The following is a 14,673-nucleotide window of genomic DNA, read 5'->3' on the forward strand; positions in this document are numbered from 1 at the left end:
CTAACGGTTGAGCCATGATAACGAAAATAACTTTTGCTGGTTCGTTTTGCTTGAAATATTTCAGTTTGTCGGAAACTGAATTTATTACAAATCCTTTGGGATCAGGTAACCCCGTTTTTTCAAGCCGAAGGCTGCCGCCCAGTATTGAATTGTACCTAGTATGGTATTCCCGTTTTTGGATGCAAGCAGTTGCATCGACTGACACTGTGCATTTCATCGGCAATTTGTTCGCCTTAATAATTTCCAGCAACGGGTCCAAACATATGGTTCCTAAATGTAAAAAAAAAGATAAGTATAAAAGAAATCAACAGGAAATCAATGCTTTTATAGCACAAAAACTCGATCTGTTCTAACTCATACCTGGCATACACGTAGAGTTGTACTGTGCCAATTTTTCTTGGACAACAGTGGGCGAAGCAAATATTCCAGGCAGGTTGTCATGGAGGATCTCGTATGTATGGGGTCAACCAAGAATCCATAAGTTAATGGATATGTCGGAAAACACACTATCCCCATAACGACGTCCTCTTTTGTTCTTACCGGATTGTTTGATGGATTGACTCATCATTTGCTTCAGGTCATGCTCATCATTGCGTCGGTTAAATTTGAGTCTGAATTGTTTTCACACAAAAAATGGAGCGCATTCCATCCATCGTCGTTCTTTGCATTGACATCAATTTCCAGTTGAATGAAGAGTTTAATGGCGTCGAGTAAATTCGAGTTTGAATTGTTTTCACACAAAAAATGGAGCGCATTCTGTCCATAGTCGTTCTTTGCATTGATATCAATTCCCTCGCGGATTAAGAGTTGAATTGCGTCGGTTAAATTTGAGTCTGAATTGTTTTCACACAAAAAATGGAGCGCATTCCATCCATCTTCGTTCTTTGCATTGACATCAATTCCCAGTTGGATGAAGAGTTTAATGGCGTCGAGTAAATTCGAGTTTGAATGGTTTTCACACAAAAAATGGAGCGCATTCTGTCCATCGTCGTTCTTTGCATTGATATCAATTCCCTCGCGGATGAAGAGTTGAATTGCATCGGTTAAATTTGAGTCTGAATTGTTTTCACACAAAAAATGGAGCGCATTCCATCCATCGTCGTTCTTTGCATTGACATCAATTTCCAGTTGGATGAAGAGTTTAATGGCGTTGAGTAAATTCGATTTGGAATTGTTTTCACACAAAAAATGGAGCGCATTCTGTCCATTGTCGTTCTTTGCATTGACATCAATTCCCTCGCGGATTAAGAGTTGAATTGCGTGGAGTAAATTCGAGTTTGAATTGTTCCAACACAAAAAATGGAGCGCATTCTGTCCATCGTCGTTCTTTGCATTGATATCAATTCCCTCGCGGATTAAGAGTTGAATTGCGTCGGTTAAATTTGAGTCTGAATTGTTTTCACACAAAAAATCATTTGCTTCAGGAGACTCATTGAATCAGTATCTTCTTGTGTTTGCGTCTCTCCAAAACTAAAGAACTCACACTGCTTCCTGTATTTCGCAACAATTTCTTGAAGTGGCTCCGATAAAACCTCATTCTTCTTTGACAAAAGAGATATTTCGTCGAGGATCTTGAAGTGGTTCTCGATGTAACTATGATAAATATCGGAGGCACCAGCCCTCAGCATGGCTTGTTTTCTTTTTTCACATCTTGGTTTGTTTTTGTTGTGGTAGCATTTGAGTTGATTTTCCATGTTTATTTTAAGTCCAGAACGCCCAGAAATGACAGAAGCAGAAGATTCAGCAGGCAAACGGTGTAAACGCGATGTATTTCTAGACTTTACAACTTCTTTTGATTGATTATTGTTAGATCCAGCATTTCCCACTAATATAGATCATCGTCAGATGAGTCCTCACTGTCCGAGTCGCCGAATTTCTTCTCCGAACCATTTTTCGACAACCCATTGTCGGATTTGTTTCCTTTGACAGTCTTCTTGACTTGCTCTTCGACTTCCATGGCGGTTTTCTTCCTACGTTTCCCACCTGTAATCAATATTATTAACAGCTATTGTTAGGAACATAGTAGTGATAGTAACAGAATAGGCTACGCATAATAGCAATCCAGTTAACATACCAGAGCTACCATTGTTAGATCCAGCATTTCCCACTAATAGATCATCGTCAGACTCAGATGCGTCCTCACTGTCCGAGTTGCTGGATTTCTTCTTCGAACCATTTTCGACAACCAATTGTCGGATTCGTTTCCTTTGGCGGTCTTCTTGACTTGAGCGAATACGAGCACCTTCTTGCAATTCGTAGTGTTCAGGGCCGTACTTGACAACCATAATCTTTCTGTTACACCAATCATCAATGTAAGAAGAAATGGATTTGCCTGTGATGTCTACAGCTTCTTTGTTCTTGTGACTGCTGTTGTGTGAAAATTAGAACCAGTAGAACGTCCAATCTGTGTTGAAGTTATCAAGCTGATCGATGGATTTGGTTCAGATGGGCTAGAAGATAAATAAATTAATGGCATCTTTTCCAGAATAGCTGAGCAAAATGTCTTAATAGTATTGGGCTATTAGCACTTAGGGCACTTTGGCAGTTTGGGCTTTTGGGCTTTGGCATATCCGATATCCCTTATCAGCATATTGTTTCGATTCAAAAGTGCAGATAGCACATATGAAAAGTTGAAATCTGACAAGAAGGCAGTTCACTTGGCCAGTAGCCATTAGGTTACATAGAAAAAATAAATATTGCAACTGTAACAACTGCTGTAAGTCTTGGCTAATAGGTAACAAATAGACACCAGTTTCATCTACATATTGTTTTCACCATTCAGGAAAACCCTTGTTCAAAACAAGGAAAGATGACTTCTTTTTTCACAAAGAAACCAAAGGAAGACCAACCTAATAGAGCAAGTGATTGACGCGTACCCACTCCCTATTTGTGAACGCACTCTTGCGGATTTCGCCATGTTTGTTACGAGTCCGTTTTTCCTCTGAGGAATCCTTATAGGGAAAAAAGGGGATCGCAAAAAAAATTTTTGAAACCTTCCCAATTTACCAAAGGATACTAGCAATAATTTTGTGTTAAAGGTAAATGAACTAGCTACATTTTAATATTAAATTAAGGGTATTTAATTCTAGAAAACAGCTAAATTTTAATGTATGTAGTCCCCCAGTAGTCGTGTATCGGGTCTCAGTCTTAGTCTTGTTAACCGTGAATACAACGCATTGCTACAATAGTAACTTATTATGGAAAGGCATTTATTCTTGAAGAAATAAATGATCAAGATCATGAGATATAATTTAAAATGGAACACAGTTGCAGACTTCACATAATAAACTCTCCTGTAAATAACCATTTCTGTAAAAAAGAGAAAATTTTCTAATGTTCTGTTTGTATTTGGCCCTGTAATTTAACTTCACAAGGACACCTAATCTAAATAACATTTCGAAGCTTTTACAGTTATCTCCCTAGTAGAACATCAAGTCCCATGGATATCCTACAGCCGTTCCTTCGTCCCAACGCGATCCCATTCATATTGGAAACCATAGAAAATAAATTAGTTACCGTGTTACTTTTTCTTTGTCTGTCATGAAATGGGAAAGCCTGTGTTGGTAAATGGGGGTTGTAGTAGGAAAAAAACAAGAAGATGTCTATCTTTGAAATAAAATTTATTTAACTTATTAAGGGAAAAAAAATCGGAAACGTATATTGCGTCTTTGTTTGGTGTTTCCAAATCTCAAATACACCGAGTAAGTGTGAACAAAGAAAACACAAAGAAATTCTCTACTAGGAAAGTGTTTTAGCCGCCAAAACAACGGATGGCAAATGAGTCTCGTTCAAAATATTGAAGATCCTGTGTTATTAGGATTATCCCAGGGCATCGGATCCCATTTAACTAAGTGATGTTATGTTGACAAAGTCTTTTCGTTAAATTTATATTTTTGTTGTTTTACCTTTATGACTATAACACTTTTCGTGTCGTTTTGTTTTGTTCCAATTTGTTAATCTAGTTTGTACAATAAACTGCCATTTTTAAAATTAGTTATGGGTTATCCTCATTGTGGTAGAATCCTCTTCTTGGTAAAGAAGTTGAGGAATTGTTAAAATTTATTATGATAGCAGCCACTATTCATTTTTATCTTCTAGCACCTTGCTCCACTCTATTCGTTCTACGAACTCTAATTTCTTTTTCCTTCTGGTATTCCAACAGTTCTTCGAGTTTATCCCACCACTTTGACAGTGGATGGTTCCACAGCAGTGAAGATACACATGTATCTCACCATTTATATCCATAGACTATGCTACACTTAGATTAAAAGTTAGTCATAGATTAAGTTAGTCATAGCAGCGATTCGAACACGGGACTCTAGATCCATAGCGGACACCATTTTCACTGCGCTATATGCCCTTACAATCTGAGAACGCTAAAGTTTGAGGGATGAAAGAATCGAAGATAGGTGGCACTAAGATCGAGTGCTTGGCTATAGAACCATTCAGTTATAGAACCGCGCACAGGCTGGTTCTATAACTAAACCGGAACTGTACTAGTCCGGTTAGAACAGGACGTCCAATTCGAGATAAAATTACGTTCGAGGGATATCCATGTGCCCCCAAATATGGATATCCCTTGCAACGTTGCTGCTAGGATATCCCGATGAGTGCACTAGGGACATGGGGAGGACGTCCACAGGGTTAAAACTGACTTCCCATGCACATCCACGGACGAAATTGTTCTACTAGGGCTGTTTCACACAATTTCCTCAAGCGAAGCAACGTACGTGTCGAAGACATGTTTTTCTGAAACCTTTGCAGCTTTCTGGAAGGAGAGTAGCTGTAATTTCACATTCTATATTACTAATGATAATGAATATAGTAGTATATATATACCTACGAAGAAAAATAGTTAAGAAAAGTTAATCAAGTGAAAGTTTTTTAGTGCCATTCTGCACCGATCTAGCTTATGACTAGTGTTGCTTAAATGCTATTTTTTACAAAAGCTGAAGCACATATGTTTAGTGTTTTCATTTGGAAATGTAGACGTCGAATCAAAAAGTAATTTTCGACAAGGAGAGGGAAACCAGATACTACTTCTGCGTTCTTGAAAACCTAGTCAACTTTGCTACGTCTACATCTATTGTAAATGGGCCTGATTCCAGGAGTGATGCTGCGAATTCAACTAAATCCAGTTGTATTACTGCCACCTACATTGTGGATGATTCAAGAACAGCAGATGCTTGTGATGAAACTCACCATCGTCGTTCATCGACGAATTCGTCAACAGGTGATGTTTAAATATTTATGCTGCCAAGGGCTCAACAGTGTCAATATTGATTTTGGGTTCAATTCCCGAGATTGAGTATCCGTACGATTCATGGTTTCATGCGTAGTTTTAAGGTTGAGCCACAGGATCTCTTAGGCCTAGTTGCTGTGCTAGATACGAGAAACCAGGTCGCTAGAATTACGTTTACATCAGAGGCATACATCTAAAGTTTTTTGTCCCAGCACAGCAGTGGTATCGTCAGAAACGAATTGGAGGGGAAAGAAGTTGGCGTAGTCATAAGAGATAGCAATATCCAAGAGAAATTTGTTCGAATTGCAGAGATTCCACAGAATCTAGACTCGGGAGTAGTTCAGACACATCTAAAGGAATTTGGGAATGTAATTGAAGCTCGGTAGGAACGCTATCGGGTGGCAGAGAATGAAGTTTTACACCCTGTCCTTGCCACTTGGATGATCGTACGAATGACGGAGAAGAAAAATATTCCCTCATACAGTACACGCCCTTAGTATCCGAACGCTAGGCCATGTAACCCAGCATCTTATGTCGAATGGTGTGTAGCGCGGATAGGGAAATGGTGTAGTAAAAATTTTAATAAAGCTACAAAAAAATTTTCTAGTGTTAAATTAACATTAAGCTATCCAGTACAATTTATTTTTAATTTTTTACCTACAATATTTGGTAGCTAGCATGTTAGTCATCAAATATCCGAACACCGTTTCACCTTTCCCCCACCCCGACTTTTTTCTCAAGTTTTCCGTTTTCCATATTTTCTCGCGACATGAAAACTTTTTGGAAACCATAGCAACTGTAAGGACGGGGGAAGAAAATAGTTTTCCTTACTTTAATATTGAAAATGGGGAATAGTTGTGTGTGATGATGATGAGTTTATTGTTGCACAAATTTTTTGTCAAAGACCGAGATAACAGTTAACAAGACGAGTCCGATTAAAAGAGACTTACTGACGAAGACTGCAAATAGACTCGAAGATGAACGAAAAGCGACGGAAACCAGACTGACACAAGACTGACTGATGATGAAGACTGCAGAAGACTGCAAAAGAGACTTACTGACAATCTGGAAAGGGGAAACATTTATACGAAGGAGCAAGGTCACTTAGGGTTAGGTGTCGCAAAGGGAATTAATATTTTGTGTGTAAATGTAACACCTAGGTGGAGAATTCACACGTTTGAAGGCCAGGTAGAAGGAAGATTGAAGGCCGGAGCCATCGGTAGATGACCTATCGGCGGAAGAGGGGAAAAGGGTTGTAAGCATGGGAAAGGAGAAAGGGATGTAAGGAACGTGGCTGACCGTTCCTTACACAACCATTTGAAGCTGTATGATTTCGACGGACGCGAAAGATTCCCGAAACAAAGAAGAAGATTTTGCCCATGCACAGACCGCTTGGTAAAATCTTACTGAAAAAGACGCTTATCGTTAAAAATTAGCGAATGACAAAAAGACTTCAATTATGCTTTGAAGCTAATGGCTGGTGTAAGAAAAAATTGACATATTTCATTTGTCAGTTTGTTTAAATTAAATAAATCCTCTTTTCTGATGATCTGATCCTCTTAGATAAATCTGATGTCTGATCCTCTTAGATTTATTTTCTAAATGTAATTTTATCCGTCTTTTAAAATCATCTGTCACCAATAAGTTTTCATGTTGCAAGAAAATATGGAAAATGGAAAACTTGAGAAAAAGTCGGGGTGGGGAAAGGTAACAATTCAGAGGTTAGCCTTTCCCCGACTTTTTTCTCAAATTTTCCGCTTTCCAAATTTTGCTCGCAGCAAAAAATACTGAATTCATGGGAACCGTCTCGCTTTTGAAGTAAAAAAAAAAAAAAAAATTGCTTGCTTTTTTTGTTGTTTGTATTTTGCAATTAAAAACTGTGCCATCTAGCGCTCACAAGGAATTTTTATTTTTTGGGCTTCCGGGGGGGGGGGGGAAGGTGCCACTTTTTTGTGAAGGATACTGTATATTACAATTGGCAGTTATCGTGCGGTGGTAAAGTATGACGCAAAAAAGCCTACTTGCAGACTTTGCGACGAAGAGACACACTTTAGCTACAACTGCCCAATATTAAAACGAAACCAGGAACCCACCATTGCCCAAAAACCTGTTCAAAAAATGATTAAAAAGACAGAGACCACTAAACAGAATCCCGCAGTAGTTCCCTTAGCTAGAAATTCCATGGCTTCTAAGGTACCCATGGAGGGTGAATTGCAAGATTCACTCTCGGAAGTGTAACGAAAGCCTACAAATACATTTAATTATGATAACCACATTCTTATTATATTATGTTTACTCTCCCTTGGCATATAATTATTTCTATATTTTACTCTCTCACATTTACTCTTCTTTTGCATATTATTCGAATATTGTAATTCGCATAGTAACCATTTGTCATAGACATCTTAGAGTTGACCCAATTGAACACCTGCTGTCTGACTCACACGTGCAACGCATATCACGCCACCAGGGTTGTTAATATCGCTAAAATAAAGTATGTTCGATTGCGATAGCAATACTGGTGTTTTTTTTCATTGCCGACTAACGATCGATGAAGTTTCAAAAAAGTATCGGTGCGATAATCGCCGATAGTCGCCGATACTTTTTACAACGTTGCCAAATTGAAAAAAAAATTCAAATATTTTTATTAACATTTTTTTTTCAAAAGCAGAAAAGCTATATTTTTAAGTTTTTATTTTACAAGCTCGACAGAAAAGAATAATTTGATTTTAAAAACACGATAATTTCAAAATGAGTATCACTTAAAAGAGTTCGGGTAGGGGTCAATACACGACCACCAAGAGAAAACAATCTCTCAACAGCAGCGGAAGATGGAATTCCGGCATTATATTTACAAAACAATGTTTTTAAGTTTGGGAAGGAGTTGAGACTTTGTATATCAGATGTCGTTTTTTCATTTAGATACTTTGTTAATTCAATGTTTCCATTAGAGAGTGGCTGCTGATATTCAGCTGCTTGGCGTAGAGATGCGTAAAAGTCATGAGACTCTGTAGGACTGGTTTCTTTGGTGTTGGTCGGCACGGTTAGATCTTGTAAAAGGACTTCTACTTTAGATACTATTTTTTTTCGAAGCTTCAGATCCTTTTCGCTGTTCCCAAGCCAATTAAATTTAAATTGGGGATGTAGCACGGCAGCTAATTGAAAGTGTTCTACATTGAACAAATTACCAAATCTCTTTTCTAATCCAGCCAATAGTGCGTCAACAAGAGTAAGAGCTACTAAAAGTTGGTTAGCACCTTCTAAATGATTACGTTTTAGGGAATTTAACGAGTTTCTAATGACAACGATTGATGGCAAAACATTTCCAGAAGAAACGTTGTGTTCTCCCTGCAATAGATCTAGACCGATAGCAATGGGCTTCATCACCTCAACATATTCCGAAATAAATTGGTAATCCGTAGAATTGAGGGGTGTGACTTTCAATGCTTCGCAAACAGATTTTAAATTTTTCCTTCCGTTCTTACCCTCGGCAATTTTTTTCACGTGACAAATGGCATCATACCACGCATTCCAACGGGTGGCATTTGGAATGACAAATAAAACACCTGGGCGAAAATTACAATTACTGCTTGAAATAAAATTGAATGTTTTTGTCTAGGTACCAAGTAACTCTTTCACTTTTTCACTTTGCTGGTCCGACCTACTTTGTTTATTAAACAAAGACTGGAGCTTTGTTAATGCTGAATCAGATGCTAGCTTGAAAGCAGGAGTTTCTAAAGCCTTTTCTGCGTCTTTGCGAGCAAGCAAGTTCAACAAATGGGCAACACATTTACAATGCCACGGTAACTTGTACCGATCGTCGGCATCATCGTAATCAAGTAACAAAAATTCGAGATCAGTTCCAACCTTTCAAATTAGAAAACATTAAAATTTATGCTTTTATTATATTTTCAAATTAAATACCACAGCGTCATCGTCCTCTTCTTCGTCCGTTTCCAATTGTGTCTCAGTCCCATGAGCACCAAAAAGTCTGAATGCCTTTAAAAAATTCGATCCAGAATCCGTGAGAGTTAGCACAGTAATATCGTCTATTCCAAACTCCATATTGATGGACTCTAAAGTTTTCCCCAGCAGATCATATGTGTGCCGACCAAAGATTCTACGAATGGCTAAACAAACACTGATTCTCTTGAGCTTTTTGGGATCAATCCAATGGCATGTCACACCAACATAAGACTTCCCTCTTGCTGACCAGCAATCAGCTGTAGTGCAGACTGCCTTCAGTGTCATTAAATGGGCAACAAGTTTTTCTTTAGCTTCAAGATATCTAGCTTGTAATCGTTTTGAAAGAGTTTGTCGACACATAACCTTATGTTCTATGAAACAAACAAAAAACGAATCAAATAAAAGAACTTTTTCATAAAATAAATTTTAAATAATACCGGGTGAGACACATCTCATCAGTTTTATGAACGCAGGAGAATCAACATGCTTGAGTGGAAGCAATCCTTCAATGATGTAGTCCAGTACATATCCATCAAACTCTTCTTGAGTATAAAAAGAAATCTTACTTTTCTTCGCAGATTTTGGCTGAAATGCTTCTTCCAGTGTGGCTTGACGACTTTGAATTTCCGCATCCTCAACCTCATCACAATCAGATGCTGGTTTTCTTTTGGTTGGGGTGGTAATGGTATGACTACTTTGCTGACAAGCAGCTTTAAATGATAGAAGCAATCCTGGGTGCACACTTTTCATATGACTAAAAAGGTTTTGTCTGGATTTTTGGTTACAACTATATGTCCATAATGTTCCGTCGGGTTTTTTCTTCGAAGGACAATTTTCACAAATAAAAAGATAATTCCCTGCTTTTCCAGCTGGGCCGTGGTATTTAAAAAAACTTGGATGAACGAAAACACCACTGTAGGATTCGTCCATTTTCAGCTGTCACTTTATGATTCTTAAAAGCAGTCTGCTGAAATAAAAAACTATCGCTATCGCGTCATCGGCGATGAAAACGCGATTATCGATCGATACTCATTTTAAAACCTATCGCGCGATAATCGCTCGAACAAAAAATTTCATTTCCGATGACGATTTCATCGTTCATCGCGGCGATATTAACAACCCTGCACGCCACTAAACAAACTTCCATGATTGGTCACACATGCGACGCATATCATGCCATTAAATAAACATCCGTTTGATTGGTCGCACGCGCGACGCCAATCAAGCAATTAAACAAACACTTTCTGATTGGCTGCACGCACGACATTGTGACACGTCAACAGCATCATGCCACTTTGACGAGATGCGAGGTTTCATGGGGAACCCAACATCTAAGAAAGATCAGACAACTAGCAGCTCGCTAAACGTTCAGTTGCCTTCAACAACACTAGTTCGACACCTAACTTGCCTTAGTGTTTTCTCTTACAAGTGTTTCTCCGCCTACCTGTTTCCGTAAGTGCCTATCTGAGTTGTATTTCCAATCGTCTTCTATTTCGTCTTTAAATTCACCCGTATCGCTCGCGCTACTACGGTAAGATCAATTTAGGTTGTCTCCATTTACACTTTGTTCCTCTTTAGTTCTCGTATTCTTATGCGTGTAGTCTCCCTTATATTTTATGGCCTAGTCTAGCAATACACTGTCATCATTGTGGGTAAACGCCTCCGAGTTCCGTGTTAATATATATTTGCCTTAATCCGTATAGTCATTCACCCGTGAGGGAGGATGCTTTACAGAAGGGATCCAAAATTTGGAAACTGAAACCATGAAATGTGACACTCCTACCACTTCCCTGACTGTATCTTCTAAAGATAATCCTTCGAAACCAATTAAGGAATCCCAAATGACAGCCCTTGACACAGAGACACAAGACCAAGAACCAATGAAAATTATCATGGAATCGATGGAACCCAACATGGGGGAAATTGAGACCATGGAATCTGACAAAACAAAGGACCCCCTGAGAATTCCGACAATACCACAAAACAAACGCTTCAAACCTACTTGGACGACCCAGAATTCTAAACCTACCTCAGGCATTCCTCTACTCATAAAACCTAACAAATGACTTCTAGACTAAAAATCGCTTCTATCAACATTGGAGGTATTAGGTCGAGCAACGTCAAATTCTTTTAAATTTCTGCAGGGACGGTAATATAGATATCGCGGTACTTCTATAGGAAGCTTTTCATCCCACATAACAGTTTAATGCAGTAACTCATCCTAAATCTGTTTTACTAGGACGTGCAGTACTGGACCGCCAAAGGACGTTATAAGGACGCGCTTAAGCCACGGTCATTTTTAAAAATAAATCACGTCCCTCGGAAGACGTATTATTTTGATCCATTTCTTTAAAAGCCACGTTGCCAAAATTAACAGTGTAGCGTTGAGGTTAAACTTTGTAAGAATTACGTACACCACATCAAATAATATTTTAGAATTCCTTTTTTCATTACGAATAGTGATTGGTTAAGAAGAAGAAGCTCAGTCTATGATGCGGTAGGCCAATGATCGAAACAATTGTGTTGCTCTTCTGGTGTTTTTGTCAAAGAGCGCAAAGCGTCGATTTATTAAATGCTAATTTTTTTTTTCAAAAATTCATTTCTGTATTATGGAAGCCAAAATTATTTCACTGCATAATTTCTCAGTCTAAAAATGTCTATAACATGAATGAATGATGCGTATATAATAGACTACTTGACTGTCATGCGGGAAACCCGTGTTCGAATCCGATGGCAGAATAATTTTTCTAGCGTTCTTTTTATAAAGCTGAAAGTCGTCCCAGTGAACGCCATAATGAGAGCTTTGGTGGTCATAAAAATCCGTGTATTAGAGCAATTTTTGCCGGTCATCAACACCTGCTTTAATCATCTTTAAGTCGTCATTTTAGGATTTCAGGACAGAACAAAGAAAATCCTAGTATTGCCGTTACAATGAATAAATATCCTTTAAAAGACGTCAGTGTGCTGTGTGGGATTCTTGTTCAATTATTGAAAGCTGTTAACACTTGCTAGCAAATACTGGTCCCAACAAAAATGGAACAGCCATTCTCATTAAGTATGGTGTGGAATATTCTCGATTGATTCTTGAACCTGACGGAAGGCTTATCTCTATAGACGTAAATTCTTTTACGTTTATTAATTTCTATGCCCCGTCATGTAAGCAGGCTAAGAACGATAAAAACAATTTTCTTCGTCAAACCGTTCCTGCGTACTCAGTTACCACTTGACTGTTCTTCTTGTTGATGGGCGATTTTAACTGCGTTGACGACATCCAAGATAGGGCAAATATCCAATCCCTCCCTGTCCCATGTAGTTTTGTTAGCTATGCTTTAAAAGAGATGGTTACTGGTCTCGATCTGGTAGACTTCTGGAAAAAGCTGAATCATAGTGAACCGGGTCATACTTTCCATTACCATTTCGGTTCTTCTAGACTTGATAGGATATATGCTAGTCAATCTTTTGCAGATACATTTTTAAATATTTCTTTGCGTTTTTTATCAATTAGTTACTATCAGTCAGTACAGTCCACACTTACTTGCAATCTTGATATCCCAAATCGTAGCAGATCCCCTGCCGAGTTGTGGAAACTAAATACTTCAATATTGTCAGAAGAAGGTTATCAGAAATACGTAACAAATTTCATTCAGGAATCTGTTAATCATACTCTTAGAGAAATTTTGTAGCAAATTGGTGGGAGAGTGTCCTGAAACCAGGTATCAAGCGCATTTCGTTAGATTATTCGGCAAAGAGCAAGACTTATAAGAGAAACCAAGTTTTTCTGTCAGTCTTGCATTCAGGAAATGGCCGAAGTAGATACCTTTGATTGAGTTGCCTTTCACCAGTTGAGGAAATTCTCAAAGTCTTGGGAGGAGAGCACACTTAAAGGATATGGGATTCGTTCCCGCTGCTTTGAAGGACCAGAGGTAGAGGAAGCAAATATTTTTTACATTAATAGAGCCAGAAATAACTACCGTAAGTGTCGCATTGATAAGATCATTGCCCCCAATGGCACATGCTTATCGGCCAAAGAGGATATGTCAGCAGAAATTGTTGACCATTTCAAAAAGAATTTTAAAACTAGACTTTCTCCTGACACACTGGCGGGAAACTCTGACGTCTTCGCAGGGCCAAGCGGTGATCAGGCTAATTCCCAAGCCTTCAGGACTTTGTGGAGTTTCTAATTTTCGGCCAATTTCTCTTTTGAATTGTGATTACAAAGTCATGGGATCTATCTTAGCGAGACGATTGAGGCCAACACTGTCATCTACCATAGGGTCTCATAAAAAAAGTGGGGTATCTGGTAGATTGATTTTTGATAATTTAAGTCTTTATAGAGATGTAATTCAATTCGTTGATGACGGGGGATGCCATGACTCTTCGAACTCTACGATTCGGGGTATTGGCGCTGCCATTGTTGGAGTTTTCTTTGAAAAGGCCTACGACCTGGTTAACAGAGAAGTCCTCTGGAGGATTCTGGATGTTATGGGTTACCCCACCACTTTCGTCCGTTGGTTACAGACTATGTATTCTGTAACAGGAATGTCAGTCCTCAACGGATCAGAGGTGGCTGGGGTGATTTGTGATATTCATTCGATTCGCCTGGGATGCCCTCTATCTGTCCATCTCTTTGTTCTGTATATTTAGCCTTTGATGTTGCGTTTATCTCGAGTTCTCCAGGTCATATCATTATTCAATGAAAAACTCACCGCCAGAGCCTTTGTTGAAGACGTCACCATTTTCGTTTCATAAGACGAAGATTTTACCAGAGCATGACAAGTTCTTGACTTGTTTTGTCAGTGGACAACGGCAAGGATGAATAAGGAGAAAACAAAAGCCCTGGTACTCGGGACTGGGGCGCATTTTCACTTTAACTGTTTGTTAAGCTTTTTTGTTCAACTTCAACTTGTAGCTTCACGAGAAAATGGATTTCTATAAATAGTTGTAAATTGTTTGAGAGCTTCGAAGAACAATTGAAATTGTTACTTCAGAGCTTTAGTGCATAACCCTTGAATGTCTGAAATTTTTCTAGCCGGGAGAGTAAACTTCATGGTGACCGTGTTGATGACTAGGTCGATATACTCTATGGTTTGTGTTGGATTTTCTATAGACTTCTCTTTACTGATAATAAACCCTAGGGTTTCCAGTGTTGACCTAGCCTTGTAAACCGTTGCTTGTCCGCTTGCCGAGAAGTCGCCGCTATAAGTATGTAGTCTAGATAAATGATGAGGCGCATCCCATTCTTCCTGAGATATGAAACCACTACCCTTAAAAATTTTGTAAATGCCCAAGGTGCGGAGCTCAAGCCGAAAAGAAGGGCTACAAATTCATAGCGCGTGTCTTTCCAAAAAAACTGTAGGAATTTCCTATGGCCTTCAAAAACTGGGATGGTTAGACAGGCGTCTTTTAGGTCCAGTTTTGCTAACCATTCCCTCTGCCTAATAGTGTGTCTGATGGTGGAAAAACCT

At 38.7% G+C, this 14,673-nt stretch overlaps 1 protein-coding gene across 1 annotated transcript; it reads right to left on the minus strand.

The window, feature by feature from the left end:
- Positions 1-7,919: 7,919 nt before the first annotated feature.
- On the minus strand, positions 7,920-10,331 carry LOC123471044. The gene is made up of 4 exons (XM_045171907.1): positions 9,646-10,331; positions 9,167-9,579; positions 8,866-9,109; positions 7,920-8,808 (listed from the first exon to the last, which is right to left on the minus strand). Exons 1-4 carry the CDS (start codon positions 10,136-10,138, stop codon positions 7,940-7,942), a joined length of 2,019 nt encoding a protein of 672 aa, XP_045027842.1. The 5' UTR covers positions 10,139-10,331; the 3' UTR covers positions 7,920-7,939.
- Between the last annotated feature and the right edge of the window lie 4,342 nt (positions 10,332-14,673).

This window comes from Daphnia magna, linkage group LG4 (genome assembly GCF_020631705.1).
Source record: "Daphnia magna isolate NIES linkage group LG4, ASM2063170v1.1, whole genome shotgun sequence".
Classification (NCBI taxonomy): Eukaryota; Metazoa; Arthropoda; class Branchiopoda; order Diplostraca; family Daphniidae; genus Daphnia; species Daphnia magna.